Source organism: Dama dama, chromosome 23, assembly GCF_033118175.1.
Source record: "Dama dama isolate Ldn47 chromosome 23, ASM3311817v1, whole genome shotgun sequence".
NCBI classification, from domain to species: domain Eukaryota; kingdom Metazoa; phylum Chordata; class Mammalia; order Artiodactyla; family Cervidae; genus Dama; species Dama dama.
In genome coordinates this window covers 47,165,023-47,190,783 of record NC_083703.1, presented here as the reverse complement: position 1 = coordinate 47,190,783, position 25,761 = coordinate 47,165,023, and the positions used below count along the sequence as shown (strand labels likewise).

General features: G+C 43.7%; 2 protein-coding genes and 1 long non-coding RNA gene across 17 annotated transcripts in view; 1 reads left to right on the top strand and 2 right to left on the bottom strand.

Moving 5' to 3' along the window:
• The window catches only part of ZMYND11 (zinc finger MYND-type containing 11), a 73,003-nt gene extending 64,731 nt beyond the window's left edge, over positions 1-8,272 (top strand). For all 7 annotated transcript variants that reach the window (XM_061126619.1, XM_061126615.1, XM_061126620.1 and 4 more), the window contains 7 exons: positions 2-79; positions 907-1,025; positions 3,449-3,656; positions 4,034-4,102; positions 4,854-5,126; positions 5,439-5,624; positions 7,351-8,272. In XM_061126619.1, coding sequence (XP_060982602.1) covers positions 2-79; positions 907-1,025; positions 3,449-3,656; positions 4,034-4,102; positions 4,854-5,126; positions 5,439-5,624; positions 7,351-7,473 — 1,056 coding nt within the window. In that variant the 3' untranslated portion in view covers positions 7,474-8,272. The remainder of the gene's footprint in view (position 1; positions 80-906; positions 1,026-3,448; positions 3,657-4,033; positions 4,103-4,853; positions 5,127-5,438; positions 5,625-7,350) is intronic.
• Positions 8,273-15,933: 7,661 nt separating this feature from the next.
• Positions 15,934-20,137, bottom strand: LOC133044380 (uncharacterized). The gene is made up of 3 exons (XR_009689929.1): positions 19,986-20,137; positions 16,700-16,793; positions 15,934-16,569 (listed from the first exon to the last, which is right to left on the bottom strand). It is a non-coding gene; the product is annotated as an uncharacterized LOC133044380 (long non-coding RNA).
• A 1,663-nt stretch (positions 20,138-21,800) lies between these two features.
• DIP2C (disco interacting protein 2 homolog C) overlaps positions 21,801-25,761 on the bottom strand; it is a 294,103-nt gene continuing 290,142 nt past the window's right edge. For all 9 annotated transcript variants that reach the window (XM_061126603.1, XM_061126606.1, XM_061126604.1 and 6 more), the window contains one exon: positions 21,801-25,744. In XM_061126603.1, coding sequence (XP_060982586.1) covers positions 25,492-25,744 — 253 coding nt within the window. In that variant the 3' untranslated portion in view covers positions 21,801-25,491. The remainder of the gene's footprint in view (positions 25,745-25,761) is intronic.

The window sequence follows — 25,761 nt, the reverse complement described above, 5'->3', positions numbered from 1 at the left end:
GTTGGATGAACTACAGCTTTGTAAGAATTGCTTCTATTTATCAAATGCTCGTCCTGACAATTGGTTCTGCTATCCTTGTGTATGTGAAATTTTGAAAAATTTTTTTTTTTTTTAACCTCTTCAGTGTCTCTGATGTACTGCTCTAAGGAAGTTTATTTCCAATTTGCTTGAGGATTATAATCCTTCTAAATATTTCTTTTCATATCATGCTCTTTATGGTTTTAATGAGTATAAAAAACTGAAATATAGGAAAAAACAACTTGGGATCAGTATCCATTTCTGACTTTAAAATGAGAACTTTAAGAACAGGAATAAACATTGAATCCCTTAATAAATAAAATTTTTCATTCTCTTACAAGAAATCTAAGTTTTTATATATAGCTGTGTGATTTCCCCTAGAATGGCATGTTAGTGCCAAAGGTATCTCCTCTCCCCCTCCACAAGGACATAAGAGCCTGCCTGAAAGCTCCCACTTCTGAGACATTATTGTGCTCTTCAGTCACTTGACGGTCTCATTAAAATTTGCATCTCTAACTTAGTAGGTTGGGAGGAGGACCTGAAAATCTCCCATTTCTTACACGCTTCCAGGGTTGGACTATATTTCATGAAGCAAAGTTAGAGTGTTCAGTTTGCCTTTGTTACTCACGTGGGGTTTGGTTTCCTTCCAGAGTTCCATGGGCTGTCAGGAGATTCTTTTTACTTCCACATTACTTATGGAAATTTTAATTTTTTGGTGTTTTTCTTGGAGGTAAAAATCAATCAATCCTGGGGTGGGGTACATTCTGTGTGTTTAGGATTTAGAAAAGAAGTATTGCAAATATTATACCTAAGTAGGTCAGTATTAATGATATACTTGTATTTAATACTTTACAAGTAATATGACAAGATAAAACATTTTATTTCCAGATACCTAATCATGAGCTGGTTTGGGCTAAAATGAAAGGTTTTGGATTCTGGCCGGCCAAAGTCATGCAGAAAGAGGACAATCAGGTTGATGTCCGCTTCTTCGGTCACCATCACCAGAGGTAATCACGACCCACGAGCCACCATCACCCCTGGGCCTCTAGGAGCCCTGAGGTGGACCCAGGCCTGCAGTTACTGGTGCTCTGGGTGCTTTGCCATCAGGAACAATGTGAAGTGTATTTTAAATTAAAAAATAAATCAGCATATAACTTGACTGGGCACTTAAATGGGACAGTTTCAATAGCAGAATTTAGAAGGGTGAACTCAGAAGGTGTCAATGGTGGGAATTAAGTAGAGAACTTCTCAGGATGGTCCATTTCACAGAATTGTGTTGTCCTTCTGGGAGTTTCAACCATCTTTTCAAGGTTCTGTCAGAGTCACAGACAAAAATAATCAACTTGGGAGTGTAGGAGAGTGTGGGTCTTGTGATCTAAGAATGGATATGAGGGAAGAACTTTGACTTAGTGTTTTGAATTTCATTAAGTAACAGCTTAGAAAAATGAAGAATTGTTATGCAGAGATCACCATGAATAAATACAGTAAATATTCTTTAGCTAGTTCCTCATATCTCTGCACCTAGTGGGGGAAGGAAAAGGTAAACACGTGATTATGGACTGTTCCCTCCATATGCTCAAACCAGAGCCTGCTGCTGCCTCCCGAGCCCAGAGCAGGTCTGCAGGGCATGCATGTCTGCAGTGCTGACTCTTCGTGCTGCCTGTGGTTGGAGGGTGGATGGCACAGGCAAGAAAGAAGGGGTACATCCTGTCAGATCGTGGGCCCACCTTATTGTGCACATATTCAGAGAATTCTGAATTCAGATTGACAGATGTGTAGGTATAGATCCAATTTTCTCTCTTTTTATTAAACTTACTCTAAATTGTGGGGTGCTTTCTGTTTGCCTTTTCTAGTGTAGATCAGACTGCATGTCTCAAACTTGAAATCTGATTAAAATTTATAGTAATGGAGATGATTGAGAGAATAGATATGTTGTATGAATTGCTTTGAGACTTAATAAAGTCTCACATTAAGAATATTCATTTTTATTAAATCCAAGGGATACATAATTTAACAGGATAAAATTCTCTCCTAGGTCACAAGTTCATTCCAGGTAGTCAGCACTGCTTATGATGGAAATCCTCCTTAAAAACATACTGCTTTTAAAAAGTGTTTTAACAGTTTTTGATTGCCCAGTAAATGTTTGCTGACTGAAAAGAGTAAATAAGAATACAGGATTTAATGACAAGGAACTCTTCCACAAGCAAATTTGTATTTGCACTTTTTCTCAAGTGTAGTTTACTTTGGTTTCTCAATGTCAGATGACACTGTTAATGTAATATTTATAAATAAGTTCAAATTTAACAATTTCAGCTGTCATTAGCATGTAACCATATGGATTATTGTATATTAAAAATGTGCTTTTAAATTCTAAAGCAAATAGCTTAGTTTATACAAGCAAGTTAGAAGTCTGTGTTTATAACTTTAGGCATATATGCCAGAATTCTCTGATGCCTTCAGAACAGTTTTAGGTCTAGTATTTCTGTAACTCCATAGTAAGACTGGAAACAGTAAATCCTGGTTTATTCCTAGTGCTGTATCCCACCTAATATCCTCTCACTGGTGACATCCCTCCCTCTTCATGTCCAGAGTCACCTGAACTGTATATGCTGCATTGTTCTTCCTTGTTTCTCAGTTCAGGGCAGTGGCAATGCACGTAGAAGCGCTAGTGTATTTATTAGGAAACCTAACCATTAGGACCCTCGCTGGGTTCCAGCTGTTAATTAATAACTTACCTTAAGCCCATCTGGGCAACATCTCTGCCAGCCGTCAGACGAGGCAGGAACAGCCCTAGGACTGTACGCTGTGTGGTGCTTTCACTGGCCCATGGTCAGCCCCAGGTGACTGGACACAGCACTCTAGTGGGAGACTAAGGCCAGTAGGTGATTCGTACCCAGGAAAATTTTCTTCAGTTTCTATTCTAGCTTTCTTCCCAATAGAACCAAATGTAGTTTTAGATCTACCCACTCCAGTATTCTTGGGCTTCCCTTGTGGCTCAGCTGGTAAAGAATCTACCTGCAGCACAGGAGACCTGGGTTCGATCCCTGGGTTGGGACGATCCCCTGAGAAGGGAAAGGCTACCCACTCCAGTATTCTGGCCTGGGGAACTCCACGGACTCTATAGTTCATGGAGTTGCAAAGAGTCAGAAACGACTGAGCAACTTTCACTCTCACTTTCTATAGTTCTAACATGCAAGTAGCTAGATTTTGAATAATTTATAGTATTCAAAACAATGAGATATTGAACACTTTAAAAAAGGCTTATGAGTCATTCTCACCCTGAGAACTTTACTTTGATGACTGTGAAAAACAAGTCAATGCACCTTTTTTCTACTTGGTAAGTTTTTATTCAAGCCACTGTGCTTTACAATGCACAGAGTTTCTGCTGTTTTGGAAACTTCTAACTATCCCTTTTCAATGTTGTTCACAGGGCCTGGATTCCTTCTGAAAACATACAGGACATCACAGTCAATGTTCACCGGCTGCATGTTAAGCGCAGTATGGGCTGGAAGAAAGCCTGTGACGAACTGGAGCTGCACCAGCGCTTTCTCCGTGAAGGGAGGTTTTGGAAGTCCAAGAATGAGGACCGAGGGGAGGAGGAGGCAGAGTCCAGCATCTCCTCCACCAGCAATGAGCAGGTAAGGGCACCAGTGAGAACCTGTCAGTTGTGTTCCAAAGGTGCAGGTGTCAGGACGCACTGGCATGGAATGAGCAGGTTGTGACTTCTTCCTTTCACACATTTGTCAAGTGCTCTGAGAAACAAACCAGAACCAGTCCTAGTTCACAGAAGCCACCATCACCCTGATCCAGACTCGACCAGCACATTAGCTCTTTCAAGTCCTCGGCCCAGAGGAATCATTCAGTGAGTGCCAATCACATGGTCTTGAAAGAGCTAATGTCACAGGGACACAGCAGGTGCCCACCTCTCCCCCATGGGTCCATGGCTAGTCTTCTCAGCAGAGAAGTGTTTTGTGGTGTCAGGAATAACGTGCTGTTACTTTTATAATGTCCACAGCTAAAGGTCACTCAAGAACCAAGAGCAAAGAAAGGACGACGTAATCAAAGTGTGGAACCCAAAAAAGAAGTAAGTTGCCCACCCTGCAGTGTCCAGGTGATAAGTGAAACAGGAAATACTTCCACAGTTGTGATCCAGGCAGTGCTCCTGACAGGTAACTTGCAAAAAGGACTGCCATCAGTCCCAGGATAGCAACCAAGTTGGACCCAGACTGCCCACTGCCCTGTCACTAGAGTAACACATGGGAGCATCCAGTTAAGCAGCACTGACCACATCTGGCTAAGTGGGACAGCCCTTTGCTGCATTGTCTGGGAACGTTTAATAAACAGTTTTTAGCGTTTATCCAGCAGATCAATGAGACCAGCATTTGAAAACTGAAAGAAACTATGGCTAAGTTCAGGCTTTTACAATTCTATAATCCAGGTATATTTTAAAACCAGGGCACAGTACTACCACATACTCAGTGAGGGGTGGTCTAGGGTATTTGTTTATGAATCTCATCCAAAGAAGTAACAATAAATTCTAACGATCTTACACAGTAAAACTTTTTGTTCAGTCTCTTTTGAAAGGAAACATCATAATATTATTTAATGGAATTGTAAATGAAGTTCCTGTAGAATGATTGTACCTACAAATTGCATGTGTTTTAATTTTTTTTTTAATTTATTTTGAATTGTGGTTGAATACACAAAAGAATTTTCCATTTTCTTACATGATTGTTTAAACAGCGGTTGTATGGCTATTTGTATCCCTCTGTTTTTCTTCAGATAGAGCTTGTTCTTGAACTAGTAAATTCTGTGGCACTTTCTTTATCCTTTAGGAACCAGAGCCTGAAACGGAAGCTGTAAGTTCCAGCCAGGAAATCCCCACGATGCCTCAGCCAATTGAAAAAGTTTCTGTGTCAACTCAGACCAAGAAGTTAAGTGCCTCTTCCCCAAGAATGCTGCATCGAAGCACCCAGACCACCAGTGATGGAGTGTGTCAAAGCATGTGCCATGACAAGTACACCAAAATTTTCAATGACTTTAAAGACCGAATGAAGTCTGATCACAAGCGAGAAACTGAAAGAGTTGTACGAGAAGCTCTAGAAAAGGTAACACAGCCCTCAGTGCCAGTGCTGCCTTCAGACACACGGGTGGGTCAGGTGAATGGTCTTCATGTCGTGGTTTTACGTTGCTTAGGCATCAACCAGATAGCAGCTCTTTAAAACAGGGAATATAATAAGGCATCTTTTTACAATATTTTAAATAACAGGTACTTTTCTCACCTAAATTTTATAGCCCTTAATGAAATAAAGGGAAGAGAGGTACATCAGTTAAGTAGAAACTATGTATTATGGTTTTGCTTAATGGTCTGTGTAAATTATGAGCTGACATACTGTGGGTTAACTTTTTTTTCATCTCAGCTGCGTTCTGAAATGGAAGAAGAAAAAAGACAAGCTGTAAATAAAGCTGTAGCCAATATGCAGGGTGAGATGGACAGAAAATGTAAGCAAGTAAAGGAAAAGTGTAAAGAAGAATTTGTAGAGGAAATCAAGAAGCTAGCAACACAGCACAAACAACTAATTTCTCAGACCAAGAAGAAGCAGTGGGTAAATACCACTATTTTCTTAGAATCTGATTTATGAAAAAAAAAAAAAATACCATAGGTATGATGAAAATTCAGAAAGATCTTTATGGCATATGTAAAAATCCTGAAATACAGTCTAATGTGGAACTGTCAACTTTAATTAACTTAAACTGTATTTTAACTCCAGAGCCCACATTTCTATTTGCTCAAAATTATTTTGTTACATTGAGATTATGATACTTTGAGACATAATATATATAATTTATACAACTTTTCCGTCTATGCAGGTATTTTATTTTGATAAGTGGGCTGGCCCTGATAGGTGATATTAACTTATAAAATTGTAAATGTAAGTATCATAGTAGCAAACTAAGGATTTTCAGATTTTACTGCACTTAACATACATTAGCTTCTAGTAAAGAAATTGATTACTTTTGCTTTATAAAAGTAACATCTCACTGGTCTCTAACTTAAGAACTGACAGTTCACTAAGGATGATGCCCTGTGGGTCTTCTTAGGCTGTTTGCTCTTCCGCAGTCTTCTCCCCTGTCTTGTTAATTTCCATTGACCTGTTGTCTTTGGCTCACATCTGCCTTTGACTCCCTCCAGTCATTTTTCACTTCAGTTGATGGAATTCTCAGCTGCAAGTCTTTTTGGTTTCCATCAGCATCTTTTTATTGATACTTCCAGTTTGTTCATACATCATTTTCTTGACTTTCTCCATATCTTCATTTAGTTCTTTGCACTTCTTTAATAGGTGTTTTAAAGTCTTTGTCTAGTATATCTGCCAGTAGGTTTTTTTTACATGAACAGTTTGTTGATTGATTCTTTTTCCTTTGAATAGTCATACTTCCTGCTTCTTTGTATGCCTTGTGATTTTTGTTGTTGTTGTTGAACACTAAACATTTGAGTCTAATAATATGGTAACTGGAACTCATTTTCTCCCCTTTATCGTAGTTTGCTGTTGCTGTTTCTTTGATTGTTATGGCTGTCTGTTCCCAGGATCAGACTGAGGTGTAAATTAAATGTCTTCTTAGGTCTTTTCTAAGCCTCTCCTTGGGTTTGCACATTGACTTCCTAATTCCCCTGTATGTGCAATTGATTTTGAATGGCTTGCAAAAGGGAAGTCATTTCAGAGGGAGGACTTGTGATGGGTGGGGGAGGGGTGCAACTATTAATAAAGTGGCCCGCCCATCTGTGACCAGAAGCAGCAGTCTGCAGAACACCTGCCAGGGGGCTCCATGCATAGCCATCTGGGGCTGCAGGTGGGGAAGAGGTAGCTGTTTCAGTGCTAAGAGCCAAAATGACCAAAGTGACCATAACTTATTGTTCCACCCTTTCCCAGACCTCAGGGTTCCAAAACAGTCCCTTTAGATTGTGCAGCAGAGCTGGTGTGTGTGGCGGGGGGTGGGGTGGGGAATCCTTGTGCTGCTGCTCCGTTCTCTTTTCAGAACCTTCAGACCTTTTTAGGAAAAGAGAAATTATTTATGCTTGTGTGCTGTTGATGTTAATGACCTAGTACAGATGCAAGAAGTTGATGTTGTGCTGAGTAAGCTTGAGGTTGCTGATAATGACTGCATGCTGAGCCTCTGTCATCCCATTGTTTCCCTACTGTCCTGCTCAGGACAGAAACCGTGTTTTGATGTCCTAGTTTACACTTGAGTTAGAAAGATCTTTGAAAGCACAGTTTTAAAGTCTGTAGTTGTACCCAGTTTCGTTTACTTGCTGGTCACGGTTTCTTGCTACAGTGCTACAACTGTGAGGAGGAGGCCATGTACCACTGCTGCTGGAACACATCGTACTGCTCCATCAAGTGTCAGCAGGAGCACTGGCATGCGGAGCACAAGCGCACCTGTCGCCGGAAAAGATGAAGGCTGGCTCTTCCTGGAGAATCACTGACGACTATTCCTCTCAGACACAGCGGTTTTTGTTTCCAAGAAGCCAAAATTGTTTAGAATTTGCTTCCCATTTTGCACCAGCCTTTAAACACTTTTCGTGAAGAAATTTTGCACAGTAGTTTAAATCTTTTGTTAACGCTCCTCTGGAGTTTTTCAGGGGGTAAAAGTAACATCAGTGGAGGGTATTATTTTAAATAAATTTTAATTGAGAGTTTGTTGCATTTTCAGCAAATTTTAAAACATTTTTAGGTTTTACAGAGATTTTAACCTTTAAACAACAGATCTTTAAAAAACAGGTGAATTACAAGTGAGTTTAACAAAGAAACATTTAAAATAGATCTGAATGTAAGAACTACAGAACTGTTTCAGAAATAAAACATACTACCTTGATGTGAAATTTATTTCTTAACCTTGTTGAGCTGGTTTTGTTCAGCTTACTTTACTGTTTAAAGGCATTATCTATTGGTTATGCCAGTGGGTATATGATTGAATTTAGGGAACAGGGTTGACACAGCAGGTGCTAGTCCTGCATATTTTTTCTTAAATATTTCCCAATTGTGTTTTTCATTATTTCTTTTCAATATATAACTTTTATAACAAATTATTAGCTTTGATCTTGTAGTTTAAAATTGCAGGGAACTGGGGTAATCTTTTACTGAGCTGGATCTTAGAGAAAATGAATATTTAAATTTTAAAGTTTGCACATTTCATCTTTGTCCTAACATGAGTGCTTGTAACAAAATAAACAACAAAAATAAAAAGCCAAAAACTACCTTTATCCATACATGAAATTATAGATGAGGCATACAGATTTCTTTAATGCTTCCCTTCCCTCCCCAAGTGTCATCTGATTGCCTACTATCTGGTGTCACCTCTTCTATCATAAGTTAATACTGAAAGGAAAGAAAGCACTTAAGTTTCACAGAAGCCGTTATGTTTGTAGTAATGGATCATTGCCTACTAATGAACTCCATCACTGTACACAGAATGAAGAATAATGCATGTTAATTTTCTTGTATTAAAGATGCCGTGATTTGTAAAAAGTCTGTATTTTGCGGAATGTCTGGATTAAGAAGCATTACCAATAGGAATGGATCGATAGTTGAATAATGATTTTTTTTATATATAGATATATAAAATACAGCCAGGAAACCTTAATTTTAAAAAATAAAACAAACCCTCACAATTTATGTTTTTTCAAAGACTGACCTTAGACCAAGTCAAATTCCCACTTATCATTTAGTTATTTTTAAGGTTAGAGAAATAATTTGTAAATATTTATTTACACCTTTGATATTTATTAAAGCAATTACACACAATGTAAGTGAGAGAATCAGGAGAAAAACCTTTCAAAAAGTTTTCTCCAGGTTTGTCAGGGTCACTCTAAAGACAAAAATGTACCCAAGTCTTCTGTGAAATAATCACCCCCCCAGTCCTGATGCTGTTGCAGATGGTGGTGACACAAGTTAATCGACAAGCGACTGCCTGGTGGTGCCCCGTGGCTTGGAGGACCTGTCTGGTAGCCGCACGTCAACAGCGTCCCTGAACTACGCAGGCACGTGGCATTCTCGGTCCCTCCTCGTTGCTGTGAGATTGGTCAACGTCGCCACAGTGCTGTGGTCTGGTCGAGACGACATAACTGAGAACACTTACCTTCTCTGATTGTTTTCCAAGTTTTAAAACTTCGATCCACCCCTATGAGAGCAAGTTATTGTGGAACTATTTTTGGTGTGAAATCATTCCAGAGTGTGTACTATTTACCGATAGCTGCATGAAAGTAAGACTCGTGTTACTTTGGCTTTTTTGTCTCCGTTGACACGGTTGCACATTTCCAAGTTACTACAGTGTGAAAACTGTGTGTTTAAAAAAAAAAAAAAAAAACAAAATTAAAAAAAGAGATTGTGGCCTGGTTTTGTAAAAGTTTTAGGTAAAATTACAATTGATTGTTTAGGAATCATTATTAAAATTTTTCTGCAAATCATAAAGCTATATCAAGGTGTTGAGCTTAGCCACTATGCACATTGTAATTACTCATTGTGGCTGTCCAGTTCTTCGATGCATTCTGGCATTTTGTAAGCTGCTCTGACTAGCAATATATAGACTCATTTAATGTGTTAACATTGGTTAATAAATGTATTTAAAAAAACTGCCTTTAATAAATTGTTGATTTAGTCCATTCCCCTAGGCCAAAACAAACACAAGTATATCACATAGTAATCATATACTGTTGGCTACCTGCTGGTGACTAACTTTATATAAAATCAGTGTGTTAAAAACAGTTCTCTTAAACATTATGTAAAGTTGGATTTACTTTTACCAGTTCTCAAAAAATTCAAATTTGACTACAAAGCCCTTTTTCTTGACCTTTAGACTAGGCTGAACATACAGATAGAAAATTGTTCAATAAACATTTGACATTAGTCAATACCATTGATTTCAATATATCCAGACTCAAATCCATCATCTTGTTCTCACTTCACTCCTCCAACCAATTCCCATGATGGTGATCTCAGTTCAAGCCAGCATCACCCTCCTGCCCAAACCACAATGCAGAAGTGGCCCAACCCTCTCTTTGCCTCCCCCTCTAATTCAGTGGTTCTCAAATTTCTGACATCAGGATCAGAAGAGGGCTTGTTCAAACAAACACTGCTGTCCTCTCCCCACTCCCACTTTCATTGCTAACAAGTTCCCAAGTGTTGCTGATGAGGCCATCCTTTCAAAGGCACTGCTTTACTGATGGAAATAAACAGATATGCAGAAGATCCCAGTATCTTACAGAGTCCTAGGGCCCATTCTTAGACTTCCACCCCCAGAAGGATCCAGGTCCCTCAAGTTAGCAATCCTGGGTCCAGCAGGATTAGGCAAGCCAAGAATAGAATCGGTAGTAAGAGTGCTGTCACTTACTTAGATCAGAGGCCCTCAAAAGTCCAAGTGCACACAAACAACCTGGGGGTCTAGTTAAAGTGCAGAGTTCAACTCAGATATCTGGGGTGGGTGGAGCTGGGCATTCTGCCATTCTGGCCACTGATGACACCCGAGAGGCAAGTTCTTGAATTCCAAAACTGCAACTCACTGCTGAACAACCATCGACAGGAGAAGGTTGGATCCCATTAAAAAAAAAAAAAAAAAAAAAAAAGATACCCCACAGCAAAGGCAAAGGAGAAGCCCCAACGAGACAGAAGGAGGGGCGAAATTCCATTTAGAATCAAACCCATACCCGTCAGAGACGCTAGGAGGACTCAAACAAAATCTTGTGGGCACCAGGATCCAGAGACCCCACAGACTGAGCCAGACCTGCCTTTGAGTGTTTGAGTGTCTCCTGCAGACATGGGTCAGCAGTAGCCTGCCCTGGGGACAGGGGCTCTGGTTGCAGACCAGGGTCATGGAGCATGTAACACAAGCCCTCTTGGAGGAGGTCGCCATTAGCCCCACCATAAAGCTGCTGAGCAGACGACCCAGAAACTGCAGAAAAATCATACCAAAGAAACTCTTGCACTGTCAAAAAAGTTCTAGGACACCCAACAGAGTTCCCAACTTGGGGATCTGACAAAGGGACTGAGAACCCCCAAGGAATCTGACTTTGGAGGCCAGTGGGATCTGCTTACAGAACTTCCACAGGACTGGGGAAACAGACTCTTGGAGGGCACAAACAAGACCTTGTGTGCACCAGGACCCAGGAGAAAGGAGCAGTGACCCCACAAGAGACTGAGCAAGACTTGCCCATTAGTGTCCAGGAGTCTCCAGCGGAGATCTGGGTCAGAGGTGGCCTGCTGCAAGGTCAGGGGCACTGAATACAACAGTGCCTGCACAAGACCTTCTGAAGGAGATCACCATCACCTTCATTACCACTACCATAGTTTGGCAACAGAAAACTACCATAGATTATCAACAGAAAATTGGATTGAAGATTTACTGAGCATGGCCCCATCCATCAGAACAAGGCCCAGTTTACCCCACACTCAGTCTCTCCCATAAGGAAGCTTCTATAAGCTTTTATCCTTATCCATCACAGGGCAGACAGAATGAAAACCATCATCACAGAAAACTAATCAAACTGATCACATGGACCACAGCCTTGTCTAACTCAATGAAACTATGAACCATGCCATGTAGGGCCACCCAAGATGGACAGGTCATGAAGGAGAGTTTTGACAAAACGTGGTCCACTGGAGAAGGCAATGGCAAACCAGTATTTTTGCCTTGAGAACCCCATGAACATGATGAAAAGGCAAAAAGATAGGACACTGAAAGATGAATTCCCCAGATCAGTAGGTGCCCAATATGCTACTGGAGATCAATGGAGAAATAACTCCAGAAAGAATGAAGAGATGGAGCCAAAGCAAAACAGCATTTAGTTGTGGATGTGACTGGTGATGGAAGTAAAGTCTGATGGTGTAAAGAACAATATTGCATAGGAACCTGGAATGTTAGGTCCATGAATCAAGGTAAATTGGAAGTGGTCAAATAGGAAATAACAAGAGTGAATATCGACATTATAGGAATCAGTGAACTCAGATGGACTGGAATGGGTGAATTTAACTCAGATGACCATTATATCTACCTCCGTGGGCACAAATTCCTTAGAAGAAATGAAGTAGCTCTCATAGTCAATTTAAGAGTCTGAAATGCAGTACTTGGGTGCAATCTCAAAAATGACAGAATGATCTCTGTTCGTTTCCAAGGCAAACCATTCAATATCACAGTAATCCAAGTCTACGCCCCAACCAATAATGCTGAAGAAGCTGAAGTTGGTCAGTTCTATGAAGACCTACAAGAACTTCTAGACCTAACACCCAAAAAAGATGTCTTTTTCATCATAGGAGACTGGAATGCAAAAATTGGAAGTCAAGAGATACCTGGAATAACAGGCAAGTTTGGCCTTGGAGTACGGAATGAAGCAGGGCAAAGGCTAACAGAGTTTTGCCAAGAGAATGCACCGGTCATAGCAAACATCCTCTTCCAACAACACAAGAAAAGACTCTACACATGGACATCACCATATGGTCAATACCAAAATCAGACTGATTATATTCTCAGAAGCTGAAGATAGAGAAGCTCTATAAAGTCAGCAAAAACAAGACTGGGAGCTGACTGTGGCTCAGAACATGAACTCCTTATTGCCAAATTCAGATTTAAATTGAAGAAAGTAAGGAAAACCACTAGACCATTCAGGTATGACCTAAATCAAATCCCATACAATTACACAGTGGAAGTGACAAATAGACTCAAGGGATTAGATCTGATAGAATGCCTGAGGAACTATGAAGAGAACTTTGTGACAATGTACAGGAGGTGGTGACTAAGACCATCCCCAAGAAAAGAAATGTAAAAAGGCAAAATGGTTGTCTGAGGCAGCCTTACAAATAGCTGAGAAAAGAAGAGAAGAGAAGCTAAAGACAAAGGAGAAAAGGAAAGATATACCCATCTGAATGCAGAATTCTGAAGAATAGCAAGGAGAGATAAGAAAGCCTTCCTCAATGATCAATGCAAAGAAATAGAGGAAAACAATAGACTGAGAAAGATGAGATCTCTTCAAGACAATTAGAGATACCAAGGGAACATTTCATGCAAAGATGAGCACAATAAAGGACAAAAACGGTATGGACCTAACAGAAGCAGAAGATCTTAACAAGAAGTGCCAAGACTACACAGAGGAACTATATCAAAAAGATCTTAATGACCCAGATAACCATGATGGTGTGCTTATCACCTAGAGCCAATATCCTGGAGTGCGAAGTAAAGCGGGCCTTTAGGAAGCATCACTAACGAACAAAGTTAGTGGAGGTGATGGAATTCCAGCTGAGCTATTTCAAATCCTAGAAGATGATGCTGTGAAAGTGCACTCAATATGTTAGCTTATTTGGGAAACTCAGCAGTGGCCACAGGACTGGAAAAGATCAGGTTTCATTCCAATCCCAAAGAAAGGCAATGCCAAAGAATGCTCAAACTACAGCACAATCGCACTCATCTCACACACTAACAAAGTAATGCTCAAAATTCTCCAAGACAGGCTTCAACAGTACATGAACTGTGAACTTCCAGATGTTCAAGCTGTATTTAGAAAAGGCAGAGGAACCAGAGATCATATTGCCAACATCCACTGGATCACAGAAAAAGCATCACTTCCAGAGAAACATCTACTTCTGCTTTACTGACTACACCAAAGCCTTTGACTGTGTGGATCACAACAAACTGTGGAAAATTCTTCAAGAGATGGGAATTCCAGACTACCTTACCTGCCTCCTGAGAAATCTGTATGCAGACCAAGAAGCAACAGTTAGAACTGGACATCAAACAACAGACTGGTTCCAAATTGGAAAAGAGTACGTCAAGACTGTAAACTGTCACTCTTTTTATTTAACTTATATGCAGAGTACATCATGCAAAAATGCTGGGCTGGATGAAGCACAGCTGGAATGAAGACTACCAGAAGAAATATCAATAACCTCAGATATGCAGATGACACCATCCTTATGGCAGAAAGAGAAGAAAAACTAAAGAGCCTCTTGATGAAAGTGAAAGGGGAGAGTGAAAAAACTGGCTTAAAACTCAACATTGTAAAAACTAAGATCATGGCAAACAGGTGGGGAAAAAATGGAAATACTGACAGACTTTATTATCTTGGGCTCCAGAGTCACTGCAAATGGTGACTGCAACCATGAAACTAAAAGACGTTTGCTCCTTGGAAGAAAAGCTATGACCAACCTAGACAGCATATTAAAAAGGAGAGACATTACTTTGCTGACAAAGGTCTGTCTAGTCAAACCTATGATTTTTCCAGTAGTCATGTATGGATGTGAGAGCTGGACTATAAAGAAAGCTGAGCGCCAAAGAATTGATGCTTTTGAACTGTGGTGTTGGAGAAGACTCCTGAGAGTCCATTGGACTGCAATGAGTTCAAACCAATCAATCCTAAAAGAAATCAGTCCTGAATATTCATTGGAAGGACTGATGCTGAAGCTGAAGCTCCAATACTTTGGCCACCTGATGCGAAGAGCTGACTCATTAGAAAAGACTCTGATGCTGGAAAGACTGAAGGCAGGAGAAGGGGATGACAGAGGATAAGATGATTGGATGGCATCACTGACTCAATGGACATGAGCCTGAGCAAGCTCCGGGAGTTGGTGATGGACGGAGGCCTGGCGTGCTGCAGTCCATGGGGTCACAAAGAGTTGGACGTGACTGAGCGACTGAAGTAATTATTATTATTAGATATTACTACTAAATATTAAACCATTAAATAGTATCCAGTAACATTAAATATTAAACCATATAAAAGGAACAGGTTAAATTAATTTTAACATATCCTACCTAACCTCTGGAAAATAGTGGAAGACAAAGGAGCCTGATGTGCTACATACAGTCCACGGGGTTGCAAAGAGTTGGACATGACTTAGTGACTAAACAACAACAAACCTAGTATGTCCAGAATACTTCAAAATTTAACTTATATAACAATGAGATATTTTACATTGTTTATACTAAGTCTTCAAAATGCAGCATGTGTTTCATGCTTTCAGCAAATCTCCATTTGGACCAGCCATGTTACGTTCTCCTGTGGCTGATGACTACCCACACTGGACAAAGCAAGCTAAAAACAAGAGCTTTGTGTCACCAAGTTAAGTGCTCCCGTCAGCACCTGACCAGTTGTCAGTATTCATTAAGCAAATGTGTATTAGAAGGCCTGCTTGATACTTAGGAGTTGATAAGAATTCATCAGTTTTCACCAAAACTTGACCTCTTTTAATGGTAGGTTCTTAATTTTTCAGTCTGAATTTTGAGAGCTTAGAAATCTTCAAGTCAGCAAACCTCTAAACTGACATTTCAATTAGGCAGCCCTGCAAAGGTGTCCTAAGGATGCCTTTGGCTCTATAGGGCAGTTGGAAAACCTTTACCTAACTCCTCAACCTCACACTGAAGAGGAAGTTGAGACCCAGGGCTGCTTCAATTCAGGAACCACGTTCATGGTATCATACCTGCTCTTCCACAGCCCTATGAAGATGATCTGTGGTCTAATAAAATCGAGCAATAATAAGAAATAACCCCTGCCCTCCAGGAACAGGAAACAGTGTAAGTGAAGGTACAGATTGCTAAAGCAGCTTTCTAGCAGACAGTGTAGACATTCATTCAGCACTTGTGTTGTATGCCAAACGCATGATAAACAGCACAACATGTTTCCAGTCTCTATGTAGCTTATATTCTAGTGAGGGCATCGTCCAAGTAAGTGCAGCATTAATTATAACCCAGAGTTCAGTGCAATGAAGAAAAAATACAGGGCTACAGGATACCGAGAAGGCTATGACAAGAGGGGAAACCATTAGGGGAGGTTTAAAAACCTGTATGTCAGCTGAGACATGAAAGGTGAGTGGGAATCGCTGGAGAAGTAAGGCGAATATTCCAGAGGATTGAACATAATTTTGGATGATTCATTTTTTCCTTCATATTTTTACTATAACTGTAACTTTTAAGACCAGGAAAAAAACTTATAGAAGACAAACAAAATTCTTGCTAGAAGGTGAAAGGAAGCCATCAGAGAGGAAGCAGGACTGAGGGGTGCCATGACTGAACATCTAGAGGGAAACCAGCACAGTGACTGCAGAAGACAAGGGGAGATGGCTCAGAACGGAAGATGAAGAAGTGATTCTGTAATTGCTTTACACCAAGCTTTCCTCTGAACCGGGCTTGTTCAGTGAGTAAGGTCACAGGCAGTAGGCAAGGTTTGGTTTAAACAAAACAAATTATTATATATCCTTTGTTGGAAAAAAAAAGGAATGACAACCCACTCTTTTCTAATTCATTTTAAAGAGGATCATAAAAATTAAGAACGTGAAACTGTAATTCCTGTAACCTTTTAATAATTACAGCTGCTGAGTTCTGCTCCCAGAGGTCAAGACGTGGCTGTAGACCACACTGTTTCCACTTGTCTGCCTCCGGTTTACATCTTGTGACCTGTATTCAGCTTCATTCTGCTGTCGATCTTTAGGGCAGAGTGTAGGAGTTCCTCTTATAAATAAATCACTTCCAAACATTTTATTTTGGATTTTACAGGAGTTGGAGGAGTTTCTGCTTCTGTTCAGAAGCAGAAAACAGTCTTAAGCACTGCCCAAGAATCCCACAGAGCCCTCCCTCAGACCCCAGCACCTTCTTGGAGAGTGGCTGTGACACCCCTACACTGGGTGGGGGTTGGGGGGCTCCTCACCTTGTTGTGTAGGGGGCTCCTCATCTGGCCTGTGGGCGAGGAGCTGCATCTGCTCTGCTCCTGGTCCTTATCCCTGGCCGCCCTGAGCTTGGGTCTGAACAGAGAAAATCCATAATTAAGAAAGGCTCAGAAGAAAGGATGAGGGAAGGACAGACCGGTGGAAGAGGAAGTTCACCCGGCAGAAGGTTCCATGTACAAGTTACATCTCAGTCCTTATGCTGACTGTTCCCTTGGGGAAGCAGCTGTCAGGGAAACCAGCATTTCAGCTCTTTATCTGTGTGGAAGCTACCTTTCCATGTCTGTCCATCTATGTATCATTTACCTCTGTTCTAAAACCCTTCCTTCAGCTCTGGGAGTGACAGTTGTCTCCAAGCCCCTACCTGTTCACACCTATCTTTTTTTGTTTTTCCTTTCTCTTTTGACCATCCAGCTCAGGTCCCACAGTGAACTTTTCTTTGAAAATCAGGCCTTCCCCTCTGGTCTGATTAGTCATTATGACCAGTTCCTCTAGCTGCAGCAATGGCTGCTATCTTGATGCATGTAGGTACTTCTTGGTCTCCTAGAAAGGTTCCTCCGGTCAGTAACCATAGTCCAAGGCTCTGGGGTGTGAAACACATGGTAGGAAACCAGGAGTGAACTTAAGTCCTAGGTCTCTGACATACCTATGCTTTATTATGCTTCTCTTCCCCACCACCTCCCTACCCCAGAGAATTCTGTTTCAGACGGTACAGTGAAAGAGGAGATTTTTTAAAAGTAATCTAGTTTATGCACATGCTCAAAATCCTTCAAGCTAGACTTTAGCAGTATGTGAACTGAGAACTTCCAGATGTACAAGCTGGATTTAGAAAAGGCAGAAGAACCAGAGATCAAATTGCCAACATCCACTGGATCATAGAAAAGGCAAAGGAATTTCAAGAAAACATTTATTTCTGTTTCACTGATTACACTAAAGCCTGTGACTGTGTGAATCACAACAAACTGTGGAAAATTCTTAAAGAGATGGGAATACCAAACCACTTTACCTGTCTCCTGAGAAATCTGTATGTGGGTCCAGAAGCAACAGTTAGAACCTTACATGGAACAACTGACTGTTTCAACATTGAGAAAGGCATGGCTGTATATTGTCACCCTGCTTATTTAACTTATATGCAAAGTACATCACGCCAAATGCCAGGCTGGATGAAACACAGGCTGGAATCAAGATTTCTGGGAGAAATATCAACAATCTCAGATGTGCAGATCATACCACTTTAATTGCAGAAAGTGAAGAGGAACTAAAGAGCCTCAAATGAGGGTGAAAGAGAAGAGTGAAAACGCTGGTTTAAAACTCAACATTCAGAAAACTAAGATCATGGCATCCAGTCCCATTACTTCATGGCAAACAGATGGGGAAAAAGTGGAAACAGTGACAGATTTTATTTTCCTGGACTCCAAAATCACTGTGGATAGCCACGAAATTAAAAGACCCTTGGCTCCTTAGAAGAAAACTACGACCAACCTAGACAGTATATTAAAAAGCAGAGACATCACTTTGATGACAAAGGTCCGTACAGTCAAAGCTATGGTTTTTCTGATAGTCATGTATAGATGTGAGAGTTGAACTATAAAGAAAGCTGAGCGCCAAAGAATTGATGCTTTTGAACTGTGGTGTTGGAGAAGACTCTTTAGTATCCCTTGGACTGCAAGGAGATCCAACCAGTTAATCCTAAAGGAAATCAGTCCTGAATATTCATTGGAAGGACTGATGCTGAAGCTCAAATTCCAATACTTTGGCCACCTGATGCGAAGAACTGACTCACTGGAAAAAGACCCTGATGCTGGGAAAGATTGAAGGCGGGAGGAGAAGGGGATGATAAAGGGTGAGATGGTTGGATGGCATCACCGACTTGATGGACATGAGTCTGAGTAAGCTCCAGGAGTTGGTGATGGACAGGGAGGCCTGGCATGCTGCAGTCCATGGGGTCTCAAAAAGTCAGACATGACTGAGCAACTGAACTGACTGAACTGAAGCAGACCAAAGAGAGGGCTTAATTGTTCACATTACAAAGGATGTAGGGTCTCTGTAAACACCTTCTCAAGTGTTTCTCCTTACATCTTGAACATCTGAGTTAGAAACTAATAGCAAATGTGTGAACCTCTGCTGACAGATGATCAATCAGGCACTGAAATAGAAAATTCTGAACTTGGCTGTTCAAAAACAATCTTGACATTTTGGGGACTCCCCTATTGTTCAGTGCAGGACATCAGACACCACAGCTCCTACTCCACAAAGGGTGGAGCATCGGCAGAAGCCGCCCCACATGCCTGCATGCCCGCGGTCGTCCAGAGGTTGTCCCATCCCCACAGTTCACTCTGAGCAACAAGAGCCCCTTTCTCCATGCAGCCCTGGATGGAGCTGGTCAGTTATGAGTAGCAGCAGCTGCTGGGTGTTTGTCTGGTTAGAGGTCAAACCTGAGGAACAGCGAGGGTAGGGAAACGAGACTGTCTGGCCTCAGCCCTTCTTCATGGCGACAGAAGAGTTTATGTGACCTCCTGCCCTGGCAGAACCAAGACTGACCATCAGTCTCTGAGCTGGAGTCAGAAGTCAGCTCAGGCATTGCAGTCCCTGCCGGACATGGACTTGAAGGAGGTGGACTCCTCGGCCATTTCATCCCAGCAAGGACCCGTGGTTGGTGCTCAAATATTTACTGACTGAGAAAGTGAAAGAGACAGAAGCCCAGAAATTAAAACATTTAGAGCCCAAACTATTAGACTCAGAAACTAATTATTGCTTTTGAAAGGAAAACCAGAATCAGCAGTTAATTCTCAAAAGTTTGCCTTCCTACCTGTGTGTCTTACAACAGCAATCAGCAAACTGCAATCCCAAACCTGGCCAAATCTAGCTACCATCTATCTGTGAAGGGATCAGAAGCTAAATATCACATTTACACTTGAAAAGAATCCAAAGAATAATATTCATGATGGGAGAAAGGTTGAAGCCTGTGTTTCTGTACTCATGTCACAAGTCAAGTGCTGTGGGGCCAGGTCCTTGCCCAGCGACTGAAGGGCTGCACTTACGTCAGGACGGAAGGTTTCAGACCGAAGCTGACTGGCCCGTCAGACACAAGTGTCACCGTGTCTTCCAGGCTGGCGGTGGCCTGGTTGAAGCCTCACGGGACCATGGCTGGGACACAACACACTCAACGTACCGTCGTCCTTCGGTGTAAGTGCCCACTAGCTACCAATGGTTCCTAAAGCATCCCTAAACCCCACTGAGACCAGACGACGCCTCGCAGTTCACTTATACCTCCAGGAATTTGGGCTGGTGACACGCCGCTGCCCACAACGTGGTGACTCCACTCTCCAAGCCGCGCTGCCCTCTGGAGCTGGAGCAGCTTCACAATCAGAGCGTCCATCTTCAAGGATCCACACTGGTTCTCGGCCTCAGATGCTTCTGCTGCTGCCTGACCTGTGGGGAAGCCCCCTGGACAGTGGTCAGGACAGGTGGCCTCTGTCCTCTGCTGGGGAGGGTGGTGGAGGGGGACACATGGCAGTGCCATCCTCCACTTCTGGTGCAGGGACTCGCCAGGGGTGACTCAACAAGACGTGTGGGTACATCCGGTCCCTTGGAATGCATCCGTGGGAAAGCTGTGAGGGGACGGCTCTGGCTGGGTTACCCTCACCTCTGCTCTGACCCGGGTTTCGCCAAAGTGTGGGTCCCAACGCTGTCCTCATCCTCCTGATGGTGAGCAGAGAAGGAAGGCATCGAGCTTGCTAACCTCGGCTCTAGGGCTGCTCCCCTGCACCTCCTGAACGCCTCCTAGGGCAAGAGGGGGTTGCACCTGCAGGGAACACTTGCTTCTGTCCCCCCAGGGTCCATACCAACATGGAAACAAAGTGCAGGGGAGCTGAGGCCAGGCTCAGACCCCTGTGCCCACCGTCTTGTCTTCCATTTCCACTGTGCCTTCACGTTTCTGCAGGTCAGCCTGTCCCCAGAGCCCAACAGCCCAGGTGAGCCCTGCGCCCTCCCACACGGCGCCAAGTGAGGGGCTGGAGGAGAGGCTTTCCCGCCTGACTGTGCTCAGAGCCAGACCCCTGCCTGCCCACCCGCTGGCCTCCTGCCCCAGCCCTGGGAGGGTCCCCAACTCTTCCCCCCATGAATGACGAAGTCAGGGAGTGACAGTGACATGCAGGGTGGAGGGGTGAGGGGCAGGAAGGGAGAGGAGGGTCTATCCCAGCCTGAGGAGCTGACATGGGCTGTCCCGAGGCAGCAAGGCCCACCCAGATCTCACGCTGACCTTGGTGCTGCCACTAATTTGTTCACGGATTAACCTTAAAATCGAGAAGACAGCAGAGATGAGTGGAAGGACCCACTGGAGGGGAGCCAGAGTGGCCTTGACGGGAAGATGCCACTCAGGGACCAGGCACTGGCTACCAGGGACGGCGGAAGACAGAGACCAGCCCAGCAGTCAGCACCGGGCAGGCTCTGCTGAGCAGGGGGAGTGAGTCACAGAGGACCTGATGTTGAGGGAACGGAACCTCTCTCCTCGGAAGCAGTGACACTACGTTCCTCCACGTGGACAGACCACCTGACTCAGGCCACCAAGACATCAACAAGGATGGTAAGACCCAGAATTATGATCAACCTGCCAACCAAACTCTGGCCTATGTCCCCTGGCCTCGGCACCATGCTGGAGGCCGTGGACCAAGGCAGAAGAAGGAACTCTATGCGTGCATGCGGGAACACACGTGCTGCCCAAAGCACGGCCACTCCGAGCAGATCTCCTGGCAATGCCCAGTCACCCAAACAGGTGGTCTACACCAGCCACCGACTTCCACACCCCCAGTTAGCATGGACGTTCCTTGTTCCAGGGGAATTCTAACACAAAGGCACTTGGTGAAGTCTGGTGGTTTTATCCTTTCATAACCATTAGGCTGGAAGTCAGTTAACCCACTACCACTTTCCAAGAGACAAAGACAAAAGAAAAACAAAGATAATTGGGTTGGAATCGTCAGCGAGACCCCGGTCCTGGCCAAGGTTCTGGCCAAGGAGCAGCAGAGTTTGTGCACACAGACTCACACTCCTTGTCCCTCAAGGTTACCAATAATCTGTACACTTGGAGAAAATGTGAACAAATATATTTAGATATATTTAAAAGAATTAAAAAAAACATTTCACAAAACATTTGTTGCCATAGGAATTTTTTAGCAATAAATGCCCACATCAAAATTTAAACATTGTTCAAAGTATGATTATCTGTACTGGTAAATAATGCAACAAATTATGTAAACAGAGTGGGATCCATTCCTGGTAGGAGTCACTTCCTTCCTGGGATGGAAGCTGGCCCAGCTCTCCAGGGGACCAATTAAGAAACTGCTATTTTCAGAGCAACAAAAATAAAAGCTTTTATTTGTTCATTTGAATATAAAACAGGCGTTATCACAGATGTACAAAGCTTACTGGTGGTTTAACATACGAGAAGGTTGCTGTCCTTTGCACATAAAAATTTTGTTTGGAACCGTGATTGGCTGAGCACATGAATCTCTCTAACCAGTCACCACACTATGAAGCAACGCTGCTAGCATCTGACTATCAAGGGACCATTTCCCTTGGGGAAAGTGTCAAGCAGGGTTAGATAGATATAACAAACAAGCACCATGAGGAAGCCGCCCTGTTGGTTGGTCTGAGTCTTGGTGGTCGCTGTGTACCCTCCTTTGTGCAAGTTGACCACACGGTTTTGTCTGACTTCAAAAGCACAAGGTCACGAGACAAACACTGGCTATGTTCTCATGAACGACTCGTCCCAGCAGTTTCCATTAACAGTACAGAACGATCCTCCTTTATTGCTAAGTGGGTGGTACTGAGAGTCTCATTCCTTTTCTTGCACAACAGAACCTGGATCCCAGCCCTGAGCCCTTGGCCCTCACCGCTGGCACAGGCAGCAGGACCGAGGCCTCACGAGGACACCGGCAACCTCACAACCCCTCGCTGGGCCTTAAGTCCCGCTTCCTCATCAGTGTCTGACCCGAAACTGCCCCCTCCCACCCTTCCACAGGGCGGGTGTGTGTCCTCTGTGTGTGGTGGGGGCCCCCTCCTACCTTTCCACACTGTGGGTATGTGTGTCCTGTGTGTGTGTGGTGGGGTGCCCCCTACCCTTCCACACTGTGGGTGTATGTATCCTCTGTGGTGGGGTCTCCCCCATACCCTTCCACATGGTGGCCATGTGTCTTCTGTGTGGTGGGGTCCCCCACTACCCTTCCACACAGTGTGTGTGTGTGTGGTGGGGTCCCCCCTACCCTTCCACATGGTGGGTGTGTGTGTGGTGGGGTCCTCCCGGCCCTTTCACACAGTGGGTGTGTATCTTCTGTGTGTGGTGGGGTACCCCCTACCCTTCCACATGGTGGGTATGTGTGTGGTGGGGTCCCCTCGGCTCTTCCACATGGTGGGCGTGTACCCTCTGTGTGTGGTGGGGTCCCCCCTACACTTCCACACAGTGGGCCTGTATCTTCTGTGTGTGTGGTGGGGTCCCTGTGGCCCTTCCACACAGTGGGCATGTGTCTTCTCTGTATATGGTGGGGTCCCCCTTGGGAAGCAGAAGACTGGGAATGTTTATCTGAAGCATGTGGAGAAATACTCATACACAGCAATGAAATCAAAATATTTTGAAAATCAAATAACTTGTGGAGATGGAAGAAACCCCACATGTAGACAAATTTTTTAAAAATGCCACTTAAAATTCTAACAGCAATTAGCCTTGGATCTCCGAAGTCAAACAAAACTCTCTTGTGGCAAAGGGCTCAGTGCCAGTGCACAGAGCAAGGCAGGTGAGACCACCACGCAGAGAGGGTCTCAGTCTCGCCAGCAACACTCTGAACCAGGCAGACCCCACACAGGAACCCCGGGCACACTGGGGCAATCATGGAGGGGATCTCACTTGGAAGCTGGTACCTCTTCTTGGCTGGACACCGATGAGCTGGTTCAATCTGGGAGTGTGCGAGGGGTTCTCAAAGTTTCAAGGTGCATGAGGCGGCAGCAGCAGCAAGAGACGGAAATCAGAAGCATGTCCTTGCAGCAGGAGCAACGATGGGGCTGGGGGCCTCCCACTCCAGCCAGCACAGCTGGGGCAGCTCCGTGCATGACCTCCTAGTGAGTTTCCTCCCTTAAAGCCGCTGAGGGAGTCAGCGCAACCCGCTGCCAATGACCACAGAACGACATTCCTTTTCATACCAAGGACCAAAAAAAGGTGACAAACAAAATGGTGAAAACACTGTGCAATGAATTCTTGTAGCCGAGGGAGCGCGTGCAGTGGGCCAGCTGCTCCCCAGGCCACACGTTGCGGTGGGCACGCGGCACCAAAAGTCCGTCACGACCCCGCGGCAGAGGGAAAGTGCACACCCGGCTCCAGTCTGCCACCTCCGAGGCGCTGGCCCCACAGCTGGTCTCTGGCTCCAGAATAGAAGCTCTGGGCTGCAGGCCGTCTGGTTGCTCACACCAGCAACGGCGAGAGTCTATCTACAGTGCAGCGGAGGGGACACCATGCAAGTGACAGGTTCTGTGTTTTAAACTTTAAAATTCCCTTTGTTCTTAGTGAACTTATATTTCATATATATATATATCTGTTGTGATGCTATCCACGCAAGATAATACAACACTTTTTATATTAGCAAACATTACAAGACTTTAATATTCTTGAATGTTTTCTCTGTTATACTTCTAAAGAGATCAAAATAAATTAAACGTTTTGTACATAATTACATATGGAGTTAACTTATTTTATCTTTTTAGTTTAGTACAAAGATATCTGCAAGGTAATTGCCGAAATACACCTTATTTATAATTTCCTCTCATTCTATGATAACTTGGAGGGCCGATCATCAGTCTGTTTCTTCAGTACATTTCTGACAAAGAAAGCGGCTAAAATCTAATTGGAAGGTGCTATTTGGAAGGTTTTCTCGTACCTTGACACACTGTCCTAAAAGGATGGGCTCCAGCAATGGCTTAAATCAGTAGCAGGTCCATGGCATTAAGATTTCATGACACATTAAAACAGAGAAAACAATTCTTTGTCACACTACATGAATTGTTTAAAAGAACCCATCTGGAGGGCAGAATATTTTTTTTAATTGCTATTTTGGCTTAACAAAATACCACTTTTACGAAGAAAGCACTTATTATTCAATAATTAAAAAAAAAGAAAAGAAAGTTCTTGAAATGGGCTTTTCCAACAAACTAAAGGCAGTTAATGCAAAGTCCTTGTGAGCAAACTTCACATTCACGTCTCATCCCTGTGCGACCAGGACGTGTGGGAAGTCTCCCCACCACACGGTGAGGCTCTGCTGGGGAAGGTGCCCTGGTGCCCACACTTGCGACACTGAACAGGGGGCCCCAGGCGTCTACATGTTGTAGGCCACGTAGATGAGACACTACGTGGGCATCTACATGTTGTAGGCCATGTAGATGGAGGCCCCAGGCGTCTACATGTTGTAGGCCACGTAGATGAGATACTATGTGGGCGTCTACAAGTTGCAGGTCATGTAGATGAGACACTATGTGGCGTCTACATGTTGTAGGCCACGTAGACAGGGGCCCCGGACATACTACGTGGGCATCTACACATGGTAGGCCACGTAGATGGGGGCCCCGGGCATCTACATGTTGTAGGCCATGTAGATGGGACACTACTTGGCGTCTACATATTGTAGGCCACGTAGATGGGGGCCCCGCACATCTACATACATGTTGTAGGCCACGTAGATGCGGGCCCTGGGCGTCTACATGTTGTAGGCCACATAGAAGGGACACTACGTGGCATCTACATGTTGTAGGCCACGTAGATGGGGTCCAGCTGGTCGGCTAGGAAGCCGTCACGCAGGTGCATGCGCTGCTTCTCCCCCCGGGAGTTGATGGGGATGACGCCGATGTCCACCACCACCACCACCCCCACCACCAGGTAGTGCTCCTCCAGGACCACGTTGGTCACCAGGGGGACCAGGTCCAGGGCTTCCTGCTCGGACCCATCGAGCTCAACCACAACCACCAGCAAGTTTGTCCAGGTGAACACGGCACTGGAAGAAAAAGAAGC